We start from the raw sequence: 22,520 nt of genomic DNA, 5'->3' as shown, positions 1-22,520 counted from the left end.
TAGATTTAGCAACAAAAAAGGAAATTCTTGAATTGAACTAAACCATAAACTCAAATCTTAGCATATATATACAACCTTTCACTCCTGCAACAATGACATCTTTATGTTAAAGCTACAGGTAAAGCTGAAATTTTCACTGGACCCAAAATCATGTACTGGGTTATTCTTTCTGGCTTCAAGTAAAAGCAAATCTTTTTTACAACAGAGCTTGAGTTTTTATTTCACCAACCCCCACCCAAACATCATGCTTTCCTCCTCTCTTTCTTTTGTGGGCATTCTTACTTACCCACCCAGAAACAAAATAACTGTGATTTTCAGCAAGCAGGAAGCCAGGTCTCAGGCAAACTTCCCTTGGCATTAAAGGGACTCCACACATTAGCAGGCAAAGAGCCCAGGAGCTGTTGCAGAGAATTTATTTATACCCATTTGGAATTTCCTGACGAACTAACAGCCTGCTGGCCACGAGGTTTAATTCCAGGACTCTCGGCGTCAGTGAGACAGCAAAAATTACCAACGAACAAACGTGCTAGCAAGGTCTTAAAAAAGAGGCAAAGACCTCTCTTATCTTGCTTCTGATTTTTCAAACTATCCTCATACTCTTTAGACATACGAAATGCTGACTTAGAAATACAGCTGTAAACCTGTTAATTCTAGGAAGAAATCAGAAAGGCAGTAAATGTTTCCTCATTCTTTGTGCTGACTTACTCCCTCTTTCCCCAGCCCTCCACTGCAGAGAAAGGCTCTCTGTTATAATTTGAGCTACAGCACAGGCAGCTGGCTTGTGAAGGAAATGATTCAGTTTTATGCTGAACCCAGGCTGGGCTGGAGGCAAGTGGCTCCTTTTTGGTTTGTTCTTATTTAATGCAACATATAATTAGAAGGCTAAAACAATCACCATTTGTAAACCACAGACCCAAACCTCCTTCCCTTGCTCTGTACCCTCATACCCTTAAAACATTTTGTTCATAACATCTTTGAGTAACCTGTGTATTTGTTTCAAAAAATTAGTAAGAATGGTATGTTCCCCCTAATGATTTAAATTCATCATCTCAAAAAAAAAAAAAGTTCTTTTTTGAGACAAGGTATCACTCTGTCACTTAGGCTGCAGTACAGGGTGCCAATCACAACTCACTGAAGCCTCAACCTCCTGGGCTCATGTGACCCTCCCTCCTCAGTCTCCGGAGAGGCGCATGCCACCATGCCCAGCCAATTTTTGGATTTTTTGTAGCAATGGGAGTCTTACTATGTTAGGATAGGCACTGAGATGAGCCAAACTAGGCAGATCCAGTGGATTCTTATAAAATTGTGCCTCTCCCTACACAGCTGTCCCCCGTTTTGAATTTTACAAAGCAGGCTATTTAGTCATCCCTCATCTTTGTTGATCTGTTTTATTGTTTAGAACTGGCTTTACTTGCCTGCCCTGTGATAAAATTCAGTAAATCTGTTCAACTAGTGCCAGATTTACCCAGTGTACTTAGACACAGGTGAAGAAGGCATTTAAAATAACCCTTTTATTGGGTGAGCAGGTGGTTCATTCGTGTAATCCCAATTCTTTGGGAAGCCACAGAGGGAGGATTACTTCAGCCCCGGAGTTGGAGACCAGCATGGATGACACAGTGAGACCCTGTCTCTACCAAAAATAAAAATAAAAAATTAGCCAGGTATGGTGGCTTGCTCCTGTAGTCTCAGCTTCTCAGGGAGCTGAGACTGGGGGGCTGAGGCTACAGTGAGCTATGATCATGCTACTGCACTTCAGCCTAGGTGACAGAGTGAGACTCTGTCTCAAAAGAAAAAAATACACTGTTGTATTCCAAACTAAGAATTAATATCAGCTGGGTACAGTGGTTCATACTCAAAATCCTAGCACTTTAGGAGGCCCAGGCAGGAGGGTCACTTGAGCTCAGGAGTTTGAGACCAGCCTGGGCAAAATAGTGAGACCTTGTCTCTTAAAAATACACACACACACACACACACACACACACACACACACACACACTTTAAAAAGAATATCAAAAGACTTCTTAAAATCTAAACAAGTACTGAATGTAGTGTTTCTTGATGCTGCAAAAAGAATTCTGCTACATTTTTATTCATAAATATTGTGTTCTGGTAAGAGTATAGATTATATAAAGCAGTTGAAGGCAATTATTTTGTTAAAGTATCTTGTATCTGATCCTGTGGGTGTTTGCCTGTGTGCTTCTGCGAAGGTGAGGTCCAGCAGAAACAGTCATTGTATGCAAATAAATGCCTAGTCCTTTATCAGATGATGACAAGGGCTGGGAAGGGAAACAATTAAAAATATGAACTCCTTCTGCCTGGAAACCATCAGTCACAAAGGTTCCCGCTGAAGGGAGAAAGACACACCTATCTGCCTTTACTCTCTCAATACACGTACAAAGAAAGAAGCCAAACAAGATGTGGGACGAAGAAGACACATTCAAGGTTTGGCCTCTGACAGTCAGAGAGTAGCCAGAAAAGGTGACGCCCAGTGAGAAAAGAAACCTGCTGGAGACAGAAGCCTTCTGTGACACCAGGCTGGCTGAGCGTACACCAGCACAGTCTTTATCCCTGGGATAGTGGCTTCAGAACCTTGAGACTTCAACCTGAACCTTAAGTTTTTATGCTTAACAGGATTACTGTAGACTCTTCCCCCAGATGGCCTGTTCCCTTAGTCTAGAGATAAAAACAAAGTTAAGTAGTGAGTGGTGGCATGAATTATACTGTGAACAGGTCAAGATTCCTATTTCCTGACATCCACGGAATTTACCTTCCTCCCCCAATGTTCCCTGCCCCCATCTTTCCCCACCACCGGCTGTGTACAATTCTTCTGGACTCTACCGCTCCAGGTGCTTTATACATACACGAACTCACATAATCCTCACAACAACCCTACACCCAGGTATGATTATTTTGGCCTTTTACAGATGAAGCTTATGTCATGCATAAGCATGCTGCTATTCTACTGCTACTGCTTACTCTACTGCTGAATTCATACTACGTTGTACTGAAAAGCCATAAACTAGAGACATTCTCTCTTGCAGTTTTTTTTTTTTTTTTTTTTTTTTTGAGACAGTCTCACTCCATTACCCAGGCTGGAGTTCGATGTCACGACCTCAGCTCACTGCAGCCTATGCCTCCCAGGTTCAAGCAATTCTCCTGCCTCAGCCTCCCAAGTAGCTGGGATTACAGGCAACCACCACCATGCCCAGCTAAAGTTTTTTTGTTTTTGTTTTGTATTTTTAGTACAGACAGGGTTTCACCATGTTGGCTAGCCTGGTCTCAAACTCCTGACCTCAGGTGATCCATCCACCTAGGCCTCCCAAAGTGCTCGGATTACAGGCGTTAAGCCACCATGCCCAGCCTCTTATCGCTTTAACAAAAACAACCAAAACAATCTCATATCCCTCCCACCCTTTCTCTCTCATTTTTGGAGAATATTATTTAATCTGAGTTTCAGCCATGGCTTGCTTTGACTAGGATAAGAAATCTGGTCCCTGTGTATATTTTAAAATCTCAACATAGCAGTGTACTTATTTTTAAGTGGTGAGATAACTCATTGTACAGAACTACTAGCTGAGATGACTAATACTTTATGTACAAATGGGCTGCATTTCAAAAACTTATATTTTCAGGATTCATAATGAACTGCAGCCCAAAAGCAGAACCAGACTTAGCCTGTAAAACATGAGCATACTTTTCCTAAAGCATGTGAAAATGAGTAACTCAGTTAAGGCTCACTCCAAAAACATCCAAGGTAAGCTTACTTTGCAAAAAACCTGTGAGTATTTGCCTTAGAAAGAGACAGACTTAAAAGAGGATGCTCTGCTATCTCTCTCTGAGGGCCTGGGTTATTTTTGTTATATTCGACTTCCCCAAACCCCTAAAGAGTTCAGATACTGTATTATGCTACTTTAACCCACCCCTCCTTAAAGGCTTGGTATGGGTGTGAGATCCACACTCTCTGGGCTGCAGTGAGGGAGAAAGTGGGTACGGCCCTTTCCACAGCACCAAGGCTCTTCTCCACCCACCTCTTTCACAGTCTTAGGGCATGACATGATTTAGAGGATTAAAAGGAAAGTCCAGCAAAGGTGCCTGCTTTTCCATTCCTCCTCCTATGAGGTGTGCACCACACTGGGTCTTGGAAGAGGACTCCTCCTTTACACGCCTAGATCAGCAGGATCTGCTCAGAAGACTTAACGTAAGGGGAGATTTTCTAAGGAGAGGCTATCCTGCCTTCCACATGAGGAGGGTGTGCCCCAGCAGTGGCATCTGATTCTTGTCAGGAGAGGGACTTTAGGAAGAGGATGCTATCTGATAGTCCTATCTTAAAAGACAAGAAAAAGTCTTGTGTGTTCTTATCCTTTATTCAACAAATCCATTTCCCCAAACACACGTGAGGCTTAAAACTAGCGTAGCATGGACTTTCTACACCATAGGCTTTCTTTATGGTCTGGATTGCCCCATGGTTATTACCTTTATCACATCCAAAGAAGAGACTGTCTCATAATATATTTTCATCCACGATTTGAAATCAGCATTAAGAAAAGCCAAATACCAACTGAACTGGGGGACACAGAACTAAATAAGAGACTTAAGACCTTAACTTAGATTACTACAAAGACTCTGTAAAGGCTGTAAATAAGGGAAAAAGGATTATTTATCTTCTCACACCTAAAAGAGATGAGGTCTATAGAGATCTTCCCAAGAAAACAGTAGGAAAGAAGGAAAGCAGGCCAGCCAGCCATACCCCCAGGGACTACCAGCTCAGGTTCTTACCTACAGCAGCAACCAACCCACCAAACTGCACCAGAGAATAAGCCTGAGACAAAAGGAACCAACTGGAGCTCTACCTCCTCCCTCTCTGGTTGTGCTGTATACCTGGTCACCTATCTCTGGAACCCAAGGTATTTAACAGACAATACCATACCATCTTTCTTTCTCTCGCTTTTTTTTTTTTTTAAAAGACAGAGTCTCAATCCATTGCCCAGTGTGGAGTGCAGATCTCAGCTCACTGCAACCTCCGCCTCTCGGGTTCAAGAGATTCTCCTGCCTCAGCCTCCCAAGAGCTGAGATTACAGGTGTCCACTACCACGCCCAGCTAATTTTTGTATTTTTAGTAGAGACGGGGTTTCACCCTGTTGGCCAGGCTTATCTCGAACTCCTGACCTCAAGTGATCTGCCCGTTTTGGCCTCCCAAAGTGCTGGGATTAAAGGCGTGAGCCACCACCCCCAGCGACAATACCATCTTAAGCCTGCCTTAGAGCAAGTGATGGAGAGAAAGCAGATACTACAACTTTCACGAGAGAATGCAGAATGCAAGAGTGAGTGTGTGACACAGTGAAAGCCATCTGTTCACCCAGGAAACACACCCAGGTGAAGTGTCACACATGAATTCACAGAGCGACCAATTGGGAACTTTGGGGAAAAGGCTGGAAGAAAACTGCAAAGAATATAGCACATCAGATTGGCAAGTGGCAGGGCTCAGACCCACAAATTCTTAGGCAGGTGCTGTCTTATATGCCCAGCATCATGCCAGCACAAAGTAGGGACTCTGCAAATATTTTCTGGTTGAAAATTGAGTCTATTGACTCTACAAGGACTACTGAGCAAGGTATGTTGGGCAAAGAAGATGATATGATTCTTGCCTCTTAAAACATTCAAGTTTGTAAGATTAGTGAGGCACACAACCATAACTCTTAATTAAAAGCAACTGATGGCAACTATTTCATATAAATAATAAGATAATAATAATAGAATAATAGGAATAAAGAAGAGCAAGAGGAACTCCCTTTGGGAGTATCTGAGAACACCTGCTGGGAGAGGTTAGAGAGGTATCAGGACTTAAAGGATAAGAAGGGGTTATATTAATAGATATGGGAAAGATATCCAGGTCAAGAGAACAAAGCCACTAACTGGGAAACAGGGCAGGATGGAACTGGGAAACAGTGCCGGAAGGGAGCAGATGACCCTATTTCTTACACAAGTCTTTGGATACAGCTGGTCTCTGACTACCTGTAGTCATGGACCTCTGTGAAGGCCTACTGTGTTTACAGACACAAGAACTGAGAAACAGAAACAGATCATGATTTCAGCCAAAATAAGGCCCAAAACAAAAGTTCAGAGTTAAGAGAAGGGAATAATAGTTAGATATTAAAGTTTGTGAAAGTGAAAATGTTTGGGGAGACAGAAAAATAACCGAAGAATACAAAGCTCAATGATCCTTAATCTTGCCAGCCATCCTCATGTACACAAAACCACAAAGCGCGGAGAAAAAGGCAAAGAAGGACTAATGCACACAGCCTCGTGGCTGGTCCATTATACAAAGAAGGAAAATGGCTGCCCTCTGCCAAATAAATCTCTATGGTCATTTAAAAGTGAGTGACTGAATGAATGAACTCACTGAATTGAAATGTTTCTATGGCATTTCATATCATTCCTCCCAGTAGCTCCCCAACAACACCCCAATTTAAATTCAGCACTATTTGCAAAGTTACATCATCAAAGTATCCAGGGACAACATGTCAAAGAATAATAACCCAGAGGAAAAGCCCCCAGCCCTAAGCCCCCCTTTACCTTTCTGGAAGATGTTCTGTCTCAGATTTCTTCATTTACAATCAGTGTCCTGAGGTGTTCTGAATTCCAGCTGCTGTTTTCTAGCACCCAAATAATGTCCTAGCATGTTCCTCAGAGAATACTCAACTCCAGCACATGTGTGTGATGCTCGGGCGTGATGGGATCCCTTACCGGATAGGCTAATAGGTAACAATTACTGCACTTAGGAGGCGATGCTGGCGCTTCCCCTCACATTGCCAAACAGCTGTCCCTGGGCAGATTTGGAAGCTGTGTAAAGTGTGGTGCTAATGGAAAAAATCTAGTGGCAAAGGACTTCGGCGTTTTGCAATTTTTTTTCCTGTAAGCTGCATTGTTGGAATGGTTTGACATGCAAACCCTCCCTCCCCCACCAGCCTACAGAATTCCAGGTCTCCACCCTAGTGTATTCCAAAAATCAGTATATCATCAGGCTGATTCACCACTTGAAGAGGTGGGGCACCAGCTGGGGTACATGCTGCATAAGCTCAGCAGGTACTTCTGCCTCCTCTGCCAGGTCACAAGAAGACAAACCAGTCTTTGTCCTCATAGCTGAGGGGGAACATGCCAAAAGGGTTGCCCCAAAAAACATATCCATGGTGCATCCCTGATTTGAACAAAGCATCCCAGTCAATCCACCTATAATGTTGAGGGGAAAAAAAAAATCAGCTGCACTGTGTTGGGTATATGGACTTACATGAGGGGGATACTGAGAGCAGAGGAAGAGAGAACTTTTTCTGGTTTTAGTTAGAAAAAAGTAAGAGTTGATGCACATGAGTAGGGTTTTTAAGATACTAAGCACTGGGCATATTAGTCACTGGAAATGCCCCATCTCTCTTTTTTATGTTTTTAGTTCGGAATATTCTTCCCCGTTTTTTCCTGGAGAATCTTAAATGTACCTGCTATACAGAAACACTTCAATCGCCTTGGCCTAATGGGCAGTTGATGCAAATGGAAAAGGCACTCAGTAAAGTGGGCAGGGATGGGAAAATCGAGCAGGACAGACTGAATCAATGTTTTTACAAAATTATTTGCAAAGCTGACGGATGGGATTTATCAACTAAACCAAATATTGTGAGACTAAATTCAGAAAGCCACATAGCTACCTTTTGATTGTACCTAACAGAGATCATGTCCAAAGTATAAAAGATCTCTCAGAGAGAAAACTTTTCCAACTGAATAAAATCATGAAAAAGGAACTAAAATAAGTTCAGTACTAGTAACTTTCAGTAGCGAACTGTTTCCATAAATGGTTACTCTAGTACTACCTCCTTTAAGTAAAGGTTTGTATGATGAAATTCCAGTTCTACAACCTCTGATTCAGCTGGGAGAGAAATCGGGGATCAGGCAAATCTGGCCATAAACAAGGTAAGAGTCCACAGATTTAACTTTCAGGATAAAAACAAATCCCACAAATCCAACAATTTGTCCCTGGCACAGCTCTCCCTCACAGCTATAGTTCTGTTTTTCTATCTGTTGATTAGAATAGCCTTCTCATTTTTATAGAGTATTATTTAATCTGAGTTTCAGCCATGGCTTGCTTTAACTAGGATAAGAAATCTGGTCCCTATATACATTTTTAAATCTCAAAATAGCAGTGTACTTATTTTTAAGTGGTGAGATAACTCATTGTATAGAACTACCAGCTGAGATGACTAATGCTTTATGTACAAATGGGCTGCATTTCAAAAACTTGTGTTTTCAGGATTCATAATGAACTGCAGCCCAAAAGCAGAACCAGGCTTAGCCTGTAAAACATGAGCATACTTTTCCTAAAGCATGTGAAAATGAGTAACTCAGTTAAGGCTTACTACAAAAATATCCAACAGAGGAGCCAAGGAAGGAAAAAGAAAATAGTCTGCTTTTGGTTTTTTGAACTTAGAATTTCTACAACTGTTTGAATGAATCTTATAAAATCTGATTTCCTGGAAGGGTCTTCTTAAAGGCTTTTATTAGAAAAGTCTACCCAATGCAATTACAATTTTTTTTTTTTTTGGCCAGGAAAGAGCAAGAACTTATTGTTTCTGTGAATTTGAGAATTATGATAATATTTTTCATGCCAGATCAAATCAAACCACCTTTTAGAGAAAAGGAGCCAAAAGCAGAAGCTGTGAGCTTTAGTCACTCATTTTCCTCCAAGCCCATACAAACCTTTCTCAGAAACTGCACAAAGGAGATGAACTGAAATTATCCCAGACACAGGAAGAAGGCAAACCCTGGAAAAGGAAGCAAATGAGCTATACTTTTGATGGGCTCTGCTAGCCCACATAAGTCATTAAAGAAAGACGGGAAGTGTATAATCAAAAATAAATGCCAGTACTCACAATGGGAAGTCTGCTGAGGAGGAGCAGAGCAGAGTTTTCAAATCCTTGTAGGAAGGGCTGTTTTAATCCTTTGACTGGCTACCCAGTCTCTTAGAATAATAACAACAGCTTGAGTTCTTAACACAGCGAATCTCCCTGTTGGGTGTTTATTTTGCGTGTGTGTGTTTTTCTTTCTTTCTTTTTGGCACCTATAAAGTTGGTACTGGGCAAAACTCTCCAGCCAAAGATTTCTTTACCCAGTACCCAGGAGCACAGATTCTCTCCTTCCTACACTCAAATAGGCTGGTACTCACTGGAAGACAAATCATCCTTCCTTGGCTTAGCTCGATCGCCTGTCTGAAATCTGATGCTTAAGCTATTATGACTGTCTCAAGGTTTGGAGCAAGAAAGCTTATAAGGTGAAGCTGGCTACAGGTTAAAACAAAGCCCTGGGAGTTTATAAAACAAGCAGGCCATGATGAGCGAGGGACTTTTCAAAACCTTTCCAGGGGCTGGATGAATTCTGGGGTGCTGATTAGCAAGATAGGCAAGACTTTGAAACCCAGGGTGTCTCCTGGTGGTAGGTGGTCCTAGCATTTTAAGAGTTATGAATTTGAAATCTAAGAAGCAGTTCCATTATATTCTCAAACACCACCACTAAAAGAAAATTATTTATAAACTTCAGTGTGAAATTAGCCTTCAAAAGACTAATAACTATAGTTTGACTAAACATTGAAATGCATAATCTAATTAAATGCAATTATTAAACACACCTAATACTAGGATAAAGCTGTATGATGCAATAAATAAAAGAATTAGAGTATGTTTATTAATTTGGCTGAATGAAATAGTCTACCCTAAGGGGAAAAAAAAAAAAAAAAAAAAAAAACTTACCAACATAGTCCCTATCAGGGAGCACGTTTTATTTTTAACCATTGTATTTTAGGGTTTTATGCAGTTTTCTGAAACACATACTTTTCCCTTGATCTGTTTAATCAGAATGTCACAGATATCACACTTCTGATTTTAAATGTCAACATAATAAATAACCTTCAACAAAGGAAAAACGTTCTACACGTCCAACTTCTGGCTTAGTCATTTGCTGTGTGAGCCCAGCAAGTTGTGTGTTGTCAACTAAAATGAAAGGAAGGTGTGACAGCTGAAATGAAAAGGCACCCTTTTAGTTCTTACTTACGTGCTTATGGCAGGCTCCTAGCTATGTGTTTATGTCAGGCAACCCTGTTTTACCCTCTCGGCTGTTCTGATAGTCTCGAACACACTACTTATGGGAGAATACAAAGCCCAAATAAGAACACACATTTTAATGCTTCTGCAAATTCAACCAGGAGATCCTGAAAAGTCACAGAGGGTACTCATGAATTAAAGCAGCCCTAGTTTCTAATCAGCGAGCCCTTTGCCTTCCGGATAATACTAACACAGATGACAGGTCTAAGACTCACCACCATGGACACACCGCCTCTGCTGTGCTATGTCTTTCCTTACAGATGGTCTCAGAAAACACCAGGTTGGTTCTACCCAGACCAGTCTGTGCAAACTAGTCTTATACTTGACAAATAGCACGTAATTCCTGCTGTAAGGTTCACCACAGTGGGCTCAGAGTTCTGTTTGAGAAATGCTCCTGCCCAGAAAAATATTTACACAAGCGAGAGTGGGGTGCACCGCACTGCAGCATTCTGCCTGCTCTGCCATGAGTCTGGCTCTGTTTGATCCACCTGGTCTTATCAGTGGCCTTTGTACTCATTTGAGATCAGCATAGAGACAAAACCTGGAGCCAAGTAACTGACCAAGATAACAAGATTTGAGTTCCACAAGAGTTACTAAAGCCATGAAAACACTGTGCCCTTTAACACAGTCATCTTGCTGCTTTGAAATTGTTGGGAAATAATTAAAAAAAAAAAAGGAGGAAAATGACCAGGCAAGATGTTCTCTGCAACATCATCGACAATGGGGAAAATATGGAAGCACTCCTAACATCCGAAAAATAAAAAACAAAGAATAATTCAACTACTAGAAACACTGTAAGGAATAGTATACAGTCATCAAAAATAATAATTTGGAAATCGTTTTCCATGAAGACTTGAAAAAAATGCAAACAATGTAAAAGTCAAGAGCTGATATCCAAATCTATAAAAACTTATTGAAATTGTGTTTGTTAGCCTGACAAGTACGAAAAAGAAATACTAAAAATAAGACCTAGTGTGGAATATTGAGTAGTTCTCCTCTTCTGTTTTCCTATCAAATTTTGTTATCATTAATTTAAATAACAACATTTTAATGCAATTCAATAAGCATCTTTAATAAATAAATATGTATCTGTCTGAAAAAATATATATCTAGGCTGTAAAAAAAGAAATAGCAAGAGAGAAAAGCTGTAATAAATTGGCAAAGGCAACTACTAGCAAAAATAAAGACGATACGAGCAGGCATAAAAAGTCACCTCCCAGTGCTCATCCATTTATGTCATTTAAGTGGGTTTAACAAGGACATTTAATGAGGGCATTAATACAACTCTGGCCCCAATATCAAGGTGTCCAGCAGGGCCTGACATGAGGGTACCTGGGGTATTTCCTGATCAGGAGCTTGCGACAGGGACGAGAGAACAAGGGGAATGGTGCTATCCCCTGATATCTGACCAGCACCTTTATGTTTTAAAAAGTGTTTTTACAGCTATAGTTATTTTTTTTTTTTCCCCTTACAACCACCTTGTGAAGAAGGCAGGACAGCTATTATCTTCCTCTGACAAATAAGCCACTTGTTACATGGCTTCTAAAGCATATCTAAGCTCTAATTAAAGTTTCACAACATTAATTAGTGTTTAGAGAGGTATCAATCGAGTTTACAACATGATTCAGAAACTTGGGGAAAAAGCAGACTGTCTCATCCTACACCCTGAAGAAATACAGCTATTTTCCTAACCAACGATCACCACTTACTTTTTAGCTGGCTAGAGAACGGTCAAGAGCAATTTATGATGCTCTTATCTCATTAACAAAGACATTACAGTATTGTTAGCAGTACCATAATAAAATGTTTTTTGTTTTCTGCTTTAGAGAAAGGGTCTTGTGCTGGGCGTGGTGGCTCATACCTGTAATCCCAGCACTTTGCGAGTCTGAGGCGGGCAGATCACAAGGTCAGGAGTTTGAGACCATGCTGGCCAATGTGGTGAAACCCTGTCAATACTAAAAACACAAAAATTAGCCAGGAGTGGTGGCAGGTGCCTGTTGTCCCAGCTACTCGGGAGGCTGAGGCAGGAGAATCGCTTGAACCTGGGAGGTGGAGGTCACCATGGCACTCCAGCCTGGGTGACAGAGCAAGACTCCATTTCAAAAAAAAAAAAAAAGAGAGAGATAGGGTCTTGCTCTGTCATCCAGGTTGGAGTGCAGTGGTACCATCATAAGTCACTGCAGCCTCCAATTCCTAGCCTCAAGCAATCCTCCCACCTCAGCCTCCTGAGTAGTTGGACTATAGGTACATGCCACTATGCCTGGCTAACTAAAAAAAATTTTTTTGTAGCTATGGAGTCTTGCTATGTTGCCCACACTGGTCTTGAACTCTTGGCCTCAAAGCAATCCTCCCTCCTTGCCTTCCAAAGTGTTGGGATTACAGGTATGAGCCACCCTATGTGGCCTAAAATGTTTTAAATTAATGAAAACAATACTGTACAGTCAAGATAAGTAGGATGGAAGACCTGGTGAAAAAGAGTTAACACTATGAGGAATGATTGATATTGACGGTCTGGGTGGGGGTGCAATCTGAAAGGGGCACAAAGTTAGGGCTGCAAATAAAAGTAGAACACCATTAAACTGAATTTTAGATATACAGTGAGCTTTTTTTTTTAGTTTTTTTTTTTTTTTTTCCTGGCAACTGTGTACACAGGAGACTTCAATTTTCCTTAGAATGTACAATCCTTGAGGGCAGAAATTTTTGCCTCTTTTTTTCACTGCTATATCCCCAGTACCTAAAACAGCACATAGTAGGTACTCATGTATATCTGGCCTGTACTAATAAGGTTTATTTCTTAAGCTACATAGTGTGTACACAGGTGTTTGTTATATAACTTTCACACATTTTGTATGTCTGAAATGTGGCCTAATACATTTTACAAATTACTGTTAATGAATTGCTCGTTTCAAAATCGGTACCTTTTATCTGACCTCACCGAAGGTCTCCACGGGGAAGTCAGAGTATAAAAGTGTTGTGAATTGCCCCTTTCCCCATCTAAACGCTACATGGGGATGTCAACTTGAGATGATTAGTCATTGGATGTATGTGCCGAGGGCATGGTCTGGCCTTTCCCAGAAGCTCCTCTTTTGCTTTATTCCTAAAACTATGGAAAGTGCTTCTTTTGCCACTGCCCTGACTCTACCATCACATGAGATTTCCCCTCCTGCTCTATGGAACCCAAGTAGTAATTTTTGGAAATTGAAAAAAAAAACAATTTACTTCACATCCAAAGCTCCTGCTAAACCCAAATAGCTTATCCTTTTCTCATAGGAGACCAGGAATTGGCCCTCACTAGCGCCATGAGGCCCTCTTTATCTCATCTTCATCTAGGTTCTCTAAATGTTATTTACATGCATAAAAGTATATTTATAACCAGCATCTTTCACATTGAGTATTTTTTAAACACTGGAGAGGTGTTCCTTTTGTAATACAAAGTGGGAAAAGGTAAAGGAATGATTTTTATAAACATATTCTCAACCATGTGAAATATATAATATTTAAAGACTACAAAAAATAGGAAGACATTTATTTCTAGGTGGTATTATTACCAGTAATTCTTGCTTTTTTGTTTTTGTTTTCAGACAATACGACATGTTTATACTTCTAAATTTTCACTGGGTGTGGTGGCTCATGCCTGTAATCCCAGCACTTTGGAAGGCAGAGGTGGGCAGATAACCTGAGGTCAGGAATTCAACACCAGTCTGGTTAACGTAGTGAAGCCCTGTCTCTTCTATAAATACAAAAATTACTGGGCATGATGGCACGCCCCTGTAATCTCAGCTACCTGGGAGGCTGAGGCATGAGAATCGCTTAAACCCAGGAGGCGGAGGTTGCAGTGAGCCAATATTGCGCCACTGCGCTCCAGTCTGGCTGACAGAGCGAGACTACATCTCAAAAAAAAAAAAAAAAATTTTGTTCTATGAGTGTCATGTATATGGTGCACATACATTTGCTTTTGTATATACATATATGTATATTACTGTGTATATATACATGTGTATATATACTACATATATAGACACATACACATATACATGTTCGCATACATATTACTGTTTATGATAGCACTCTAATTAGATTTGTTTATAGACATACAGGGATCATGGTGACTAGAATAAGTAAAAAAATCTTTCCCTGAACAGTCCAGATACCTCTCTGTAATAACAATTCATACTCTGACACCCTGAAAGTCACAAATCAGAGAGCTTTCTTTTGCTTTCAACCTCAATGCCCAGACCTGTGAGGCAGGGTACCAAGTGGGAAAGAAAAGTTATAGCTTGCTTATTAGATCTCAGGAACAAAGAAAAAAGTTAAGTACAGAACAAACCAAGCTGGAAAGGGATTAGTGGAGTAGGTACCTAAACCCATAAAGCGGGGATTTTGTCCAAGGCACCAGAAGGTTGAGGTCTTGAGGAACCGAGAACCTTAAGCACTCCTTCCCCTAAGTGTGTGAATGGAAGCAAATGGAGGGTAGGGGAGGAAACTACATCATCAGAGGCAACTGAAACCTACCCACTAGAATTGAAATTTCATGTTTCAATCTCCTCTCTCATCAAATACCTTACTAGAGAAAGAGAGCATAATTCTGATTTTTCTGAAATGGAGCCTAACTCTGTCGCCCAGGCTGGATGGAGTACAGTGGTGCGATATGGGCCCAGTGTAACCTCTGCCTCCCAGGTTCCGGCCATTCCCCTGTCTCAGCCTTCCAAGTAGCTGTGATTACAGGCATGCACCACCATGCCTAGCTAATTTCTGTATTTTTGTAGAGATGGGTTTTCGCCATGTTGGCCAGGCTGGTCTTAAACTACTGACCTTGGGTGATCTGCCCCCTTGGCCTCCCAAAGTACCAGGATTACAGGTGTGAGCCACCACCCATAATTGATTTTTCTTACTTCACTTAGGGTAAGTCCCTGAACTTCTCTGTGACATTACATAGGGATGATGATGAGAGTAAAATAATAGCTTAATCTCATGGGATTACTGCCAAGAACCTGCTCGGCTGGGAGACTCTCACCCAGGCAGGCTGAAGGTATTGAGAGGCAGACACCCAGATAGCATAACAGTGTGGATCTATCTGGGGACCAACAGCCTGAGAGCCTGTGGGGCTGACAGCTCTCCAGGACTGAAGGCCTTGAGCAGAGATTCATCCACACATTTATCTGCTCTTTGACAGGTGATTCTCATTAATACACAAGTGTTCTACATATACATATAACTTCAGAATATACCAAATAGGCAGCAGTTACCCACCAACCACTAACTACAAACTACAAGGTATCCTCCGTAAAGGAGCCATGGGGGCAGGGTAAACTTATTATTTCTCAACTGACTGTTGTGAGGATTAAGTATGAAAATGCAGGCAAAGTATTTTAGGAACCATGGTGCATGTTAAAGGTTCAATGAATGTTAGATATTATTATTCATGTCTTTATTACTGATAGCAGTCCCACAGCAAAATCTATAAAAGTCTCAAGAAATTGAGCAGTGAAAGGTAAAAAATGGAATGGACAGGGAAAGATCAGTTGTCCCAGAACAAACAACTGAGTTTATCTGGGTTTGGGTTATAGTGTTCTGCCCATAGGAGATACTTGCAGCTGAGATTTGCCAGAATAAAGTCACATTCATGGGCTGGGAATGCCTACTTTAGATGTCTCCTCCTGCTGTCGTCTTCAAAAAGTGCTTTGTGGCTTACATAGCTCCTGTGAGTATGTTTCTGGGGCACTTACTGGTCTTAAACCAGCAGGTGGATATACTTATTGATGATTTACATGTGGAGAAATACTCCTGCCCAATATTTCATGCTTAGTGCTGGAACTAGGACTCAGATTCAGGTTTCCTTGCTCCAGTTGCACACTTGCTCCAGTATATAATGTCATTTGAGGGTGTTCAGAGCCAGAAGAGGTAGGACTCTGGACTCAGACGATCAGAAAAAAATTCCGTATAGACGATTACTGTTCTCACTCATTCAGCTATCTGGCAGATAACTCAAAAGAGAAATGAACACTCGGCATGCCATTTTGGGCAGGTTGTTCCCATGGTGATGTGTCTCTTAGGAGGATCTTCTCTGCATTTTTTGTACAGATTTCTCCCAAGTATCACAGAAGCAATATTGGAACAGATAGTAAAACTATGTAAGTCGCTAATATAACCAAAATAAGAATCCAAATGCACATCTTTATGATTCACAATATGGCTTGTTGAATATTCTTCTCTAAGAGAATCACTTTACTGAATATATACTTCTCTTTTCCCCTTTCTCTTTGTTTAGCAACATCAAACAAAAGCTGCTTGGGAGTGGGCACTAGGAATTGATTTTAAGCATCCAAACTCATTTCCTCCCTCCTCATTCAATCCCTCAGAAAGAAGTGCAAGAGGAGTATTCATTACATTTGCATCAGCATTCAGCATTTACATTTGTCTTTCAACACTTCAAGAGAATTGACTTAGGTAATAATTTACCCAACTGATTTCAGTGCATAAAGACTCTAAGATAAAAGTAAATTTTCTAAGAGAGTAAAACAAAACAAAACTTCAATGGATAGAAAATTGCTTTGAAATCCCAGTTATCTAGGCAACTTGCTATTATCCGTTCATAAGAGAAATAAAAAATCAGTCTGAGAAAAGACATACATTTAACACACACACTCCAGAACACAGGGTTACCTGAGGCACTGCCATTAACCTTTGTGGTGTGAGCCATGCTGGCTTGAGTCCAATGATAGATCCAGAAAGGAGACAGGAGTCATGCAAATTTTATGCATCAAGTTTCCAAAGTCATTCAACCTGAAACAATAAGGAGAGCCCCATCAAAATGGATCGTTTAAAAATATGTACAACAACAAATCTTAGACTTCCGTTTATAAAGATGACCGCTAACAGAGGCAGCAAATTGGAATGCAGGGAGAAAGACTGGGTATCCAGGAGGTGACTACATTGGACCTGGCAGTATGGAGGTAACACCCACAGATGTACCAGCGGCTAGATACTGAAAGGAGGTTCCTACACATAATACTCTATGGGAAACAAAACTGGTTCTCTAGAAATGTGACTATTTTAGGAAAGTGGTCATCAAATACAAATGACCTCCTAAGGTGCAGCACCCTACAACACTCTACAAAGTATTTTTGGTTTTTAAGCCTATCTTCCTTTCCAAATTCTAGTTCAAAAGGCTCATTTATTCAACTGCAATTTCAAAGCAATTCTTGCACCAAATGTTTAAATTTTTAAAAAGATTAACTTCATGGAAATTCTTTTGAGATATCTGAAGTCTTTTTACCAATGCCTCTTTCTTATATGCAACCACTTTTCTAAAGCACAAATCTGATCCAGTCAATCCTTCTCCTCTTGCAACGAAAAAAATTTCATTATCTCCCACTGTGCCATTGGATAAACTTCAAATTGTTAGAGGCATTCAAACCAGAGCAACCCCATCTTGAATAGGGGCTAGATAAAATAAGGCTGAGACTGACTGGGCTACATTCCCAGGAAGTTGGGCATTCTTAGTCACAGGATGAGATAGGTCAGCACAAGATACAGGTCACAAAGACCTTGCTGATAAAACAGTTTGTGGTAAGGAAGCCGGCCAAAACCCACCAAAACCAAGATGGTGATGAAAGCGATCTCTGATCGTTCTCACTGCCCATTATACACTAATTATAATGCATTAGCATGCTAAAAAACACTCCCACCAGCACCAGGACAGTTCACAAATACCACGGCAACATCAGCAAGTTATCCAATATGGTCTAACAAGGGGAGGAACCCTCAGTTCCAGGAATTGCCCACCCGTTTCCTACAAAACCTATGAATAATCCAGCTCTTGTTTAGCATATAATCAAGAAGTAACTGTAAGTATAATCAGCTGAGCAGCCCATGCTGCTGCTCTTTCTATGGAGTAGCCATTCTTTATTCCTTTACTTTCTTAATAAACTTGCTTTCACTTTACTCTATGGATTCACCTCTAATTCCTTCTTGTGAGAGATCCAAGACCCCTCTCCTCAGGTGTGGGTCAGGTCCTCTTTCCAGTAACAAAATAATAGAACATGTCACACAGTTTCGAAACACTGGGGTCCATGTCGGGCAATATATTCATTTTACATTGATTTTTCTATTTAAAAGTTACCTGAGATTGCTATAGTCAGACTTACATTTCAATCACAAAATTTAAAACCAAAAGAAGAAAAAAAATGAAAAAGAACACTGTTTCCCCTTTGCATTTTGTAAATGCCTTCCGAAAAACACTGGAAAACAGTAAACGCAATAGTACATATAGAAATCCCATTTCCATTGTGCCCAAACTCTGACTCTAGACCCATGAAATCAGAAGAACTTGGGTGAAACAATTCCAAGTTGACAATTAAAGTGTCAATTCAGAAACCCACATGACCACCTAATAGAGAATGCTAAAATAGGATCTGTATACACTGATTCTAATGCAGCCATTGAAATCCTGTAAGTTTTTAATAACATGGTAAAATATTCAAAGTATGTTGGTTAAAAGAAAAACAAAACTGTATACGATCCTAAACCTAATTTTATTAAAAATTGTATGTGTACATGAACCTATTTAACTTAAATGATAAGAAGTTAATGCATCAAAATATTCACACTGTGGTTGCCCCGGGTGATGAAATCACGGATTTTAGCTCTTTCCTCACTTTTGTAGTAATAATTAAGAATAAATATTTAGGCTGGGTGCAGTGGCTTATACCTGTAATCCTAGCACTTTGGGAGGCTGAGGTGAGTGGATCACCTGAGGTCAAGAGCTCGAGACCTGCCTGGCCAACATGGAAAAACCTCGTTTCTACTAAAAAACCCCACAAAAATTAGCTGGGTGTAGTGGTGCACGCCTGTAATTCCAGCTCCTCAGGAGGCTGAGGTACCAGAATCGCTTGAACCCAGGAGGCAGAGGTAGTGGTGAGTCGAGATTACGCCACTGCACTCCAGAGTGGGACAGAACAAGACTGTCTAAAAAATCGAAAAATAAATATTTGGACCCTTTCTGTCAATTTTGTTTTATTTGCTTTAAAACCATCAGGGAAAGAAAGGAAAAGGTATTTTAAAAAATGCTATGCAAAATAGGAAACTATCAGTCTACAATCATGAAGTTTACAAGGGGTCAGAAATACAAGTAAATAAAAAGGAAGGAAAAGGAAATGGCCGATTGCTCTGATCACATAGGGTAAAAATTCTTGCCACTTAGCTAGTGAAATTTTCCTTATTGTTTAAATGAGTTTGCACCACAGTTCAAAGCTAACTACCATGAAAGCAACCCAGTGTAAACTCAAAAGGACCCTTTCTTTCTTTTTTTTAAAAACAGACTGCTTCTGACAAGCCTGCCCTCTGCATGGCTTTTCCAGCTACACTGACTAGCACTGGGTTTACCTAATGAGACGAGATTCTAAACCGTCCACTCCCTGCTGATCCTTCGTTTCTGGCTGGTGGCACACCAGGAGGACAGGATGGCTCCAATGTTCCTGATGAAAGGGCAATCACCTGACATTCTCTTGGAAACAGAGGCATTGGTTCAAGTCTACAACACTGAAGTTGGAGAGCAATAACCTTTGTGTGCACAGTCAGCGCTGGCTGAATCAAAAGGAAGGCTTTGGGGATGCAGTAAACATTATCTTTTAAGAATAGGAGTAATGTCTATAAATTTCTGACAAATGCAGTTTTATTTAAAAAAAAAAAAAAAAAAAAGTGGCGACTGGGAAGACCAGAGAGGGAGGTGTGGGGAAATGAAGGGGCAAAGGAAAGAAGACCAGCTTCTGGAATTATTTAACTAATTATGTTTTTAAAAGCTAATAACCACAAAACTCCTAAGCTAAAGCCTGTTTACTGGCCCCTTGCTAGCCTTGTGTGTTTGCAGTCTTGCTCCATAGTGGCTTGTAAATATCACCATGTAAAACCTTGAAGGCAAACAGAAGACAAGAAGAGACAAGCTACATGTGCTGGGTGGGGGTGAATAAAGTATGTGTCAAGGTATTTGGATGGAGATGTGCCCAGAATCTTCCTAGTCAAGCTTAATAAACGTTGGTCCAAGGTCCTCTCCTGTTATTGAACCTTTTTCATCTGGCAGAACATCTTTTTATCAGATCCAAAGTGGTGCCTCCCACCCTTCCCCAAACTGAACAATAAAACCAAAATAAGGAGGAAGCCTAAAATTAGGAACTATAAGCATATCACTGGTAAAATAACAAGACACTGTCACTGGGTGTGGACCCTGGCAGTGTCTGTGCAAAGAGAACAGTTGTATATTATGTATTGATTTTTCTCAGTTATTGTTCATGCGGACAGGTGGCCTCAAATTGTGAGGCCTCATTCTTCTTAATGCTATGCAGATTCTTATGTCAGTGCATTGCATAAACCAGAAAAGGTCTGGCCACAGTCGATTCCTCTGTTACAGATCAATAAATTGCTTCTTTTCTCCCTCAGAGGAGAGTGCAAACCAGTAAATCTTAAGTGGTACAATGGTGGCTTAGTTCTCCTAGCTAAGAAAAAAGCATTCCTTTGAAAGGATTTAGGAAAATACATCAACAGAGAAAGAATTTATCTTCGTCTCTATTTCAGGAGACTGAAGGATACTGAAAGAACATTTCAGTATATCGCCAAGTACGGTACAGTGAATGACGGAAACAGTCCATGAGGTGACACCACACATACATCAGCTAAAATGATACAAATACGAAAAACAGCACACTAGAACTGTGCTAAAAATATACCATGCCAACAAGTAGTTGGATAAAATTGAGATTTGATATCCACTCTATATATACTCTTTCTATATTGAGAGTGTATATATGTATATATATATATATACACTTTATATATTATTGTTAAACTATCAAATGCCACTATCTCAGTTAGAACCAAGATAATGCCAGTAATATTGATAGTACTGTTGACGGCAGGTAATATTAATTGATCTCTTACTACTATTAGTTATTGAAATATAAAATGTCACCTACTCTAAGGTGCATCATTATTTTAAATACTACTAGTAAAAAAAAAGATGTCACCAATTAAACAATAAAATGCTAATTAAGAATTTACATTCATTGTAAGACGCATCCTCATTTCAGAGGTGATATGTGAAAAACACGTATCTTACAACTGATGAAACTGTTACATTCAAGGGACTTTTAAAAGCACTTAACAGTTATTACCTTGTTTAAACTTCATGGTAACCCTAAAAAGTACTACCCCTTCTCTCCATTTTATACATAAGAAACAATCACAGGGAAGTTTTAGAACTTGCTCATATCACAGAGCTAGTATGACAGCACTGACATTTAAAGCTGGGCAATTAATCCCTAGAGTTCTTGTGATTATGTGGCTTAGAGTGAGGGCACTATTGTTTTAACAAATGAGAACTTAGGGCATAAATGAGTGATGCCCTTTTAAGGTAGTCACCTTAGTTATGTATATGCTTACGGCAAGGAGGCTGTGCTGAAATCCTTTTTAGATAGAAAGCTGCATCTTGGAATTTTATGTAATATGTTTATTTATTTATTTTTTTGAGATGGAGTCTTGCTCTGTTGCCCAGCTCACTGCAACATCTACCTCCCAGGTTCAGGCAATTCTCCTGCCTCAGCCTCCCAAGCAGCTGGGATTACAGGTGTGCTTTAGTAGAGATGGGGTTTCACCATGTTGGCCAGGCTGGCATATATTATGTTTTTAAAGCAATTGTATTTGCAATCTTATTCCTTGGAGTAACATACATAAGAGCCTGAAGTACTTATATGATACACAGGAAACGTTTCTTAGTACTTCACCAGCATACTGTTTTCTAGACTGCACACAGTATTAGTACAGCAGGCTTGATTATCAATCTTATTCTTTATATGAATGTCAACTGTTTCATAAAATCAAATATTTTCTAAACTGAAAACAAAAACAAAAACTCTGCCAGGTGGTAGGTTCTAAATGCAATGGCAGAAGTTTCAAAAATGCATAAAACTAGGGCAGGATATTAGAATCAGAATCTTGCCACTCAAAATAATTATATTTTAAAAATGTAGATGAAAGCTGGCTTCACTCCTTCCCATGGAATAATCAAAATAAATATACAGCATCGAGATTATCACCAGCAATCTCCCAGAACTCATGAAAGAACATGGGTCAGTTCCTAGTGCCACAGAGAAGTTAAAAAAAAAAAAAAAAAAAAAAAAACTCCAGCAGACAGTAAGAGAATCAGATTTTCATATCTGTGACACCCTCCCCCCAAGCTGCCTGGCATCCAGCACATGTAAAACTTCCCCTAACTCAGATTTTATACTGGAAAAAGTGAGATTGAGGTGGACACATAACTTGCCCACTATCTTGGGTTCTTTGGATGCTTCAACCCATGAGAAGCATCAGGAATCCCTGAAGGGAGATACCACC

The 22,520-nt window shown here is 40.2% G+C and overlaps 1 protein-coding gene across 16 annotated transcripts in view; it reads right to left on the bottom strand.

Annotated features, from left to right (window-relative positions):
* KANK1 (KN motif and ankyrin repeat domains 1) overlaps positions 1–22,520 on the bottom strand; it is a 237,654-nt gene that overhangs the window by 53,174 nt on the left and 161,960 nt on the right. For 5 of the 16 annotated variants that reach the window (XM_032290986.1, XM_032290985.1, XM_032290981.1 and 2 more), the window contains exon 3: positions 16,800–16,919. In XM_032290986.1, coding sequence (XP_032146877.1) covers positions 16,800–16,836 — 37 coding nt within the window. In that variant the 5' untranslated portion in view covers positions 16,837–16,919. Of the gene's footprint in view, positions 1–286; positions 814–6,573; positions 7,810–8,739; positions 8,805–8,912; positions 9,651–10,351; positions 10,469–16,799; positions 16,920–17,605; positions 17,627–22,520 lie in introns of those variants that run through there. The other 11 variants (XM_032290999.1, XM_032290995.1, XM_032290982.1 and 8 more) reach the window with 10 other exon arrangements.

Source organism: Sapajus apella, unplaced genomic scaffold, assembly GCF_009761245.1.
Source record: "Sapajus apella isolate SASKATOON/1434 unplaced genomic scaffold, GSC_monkey_1.0 scaffold24, whole genome shotgun sequence".
NCBI lineage: Eukaryota > Metazoa > Chordata > Mammalia > Primates > Cebidae > Sapajus > Sapajus apella.
Note: the sequence above shows the minus strand (reverse complement) of the source record. Positions and strands in the feature narration are given on the sequence as shown.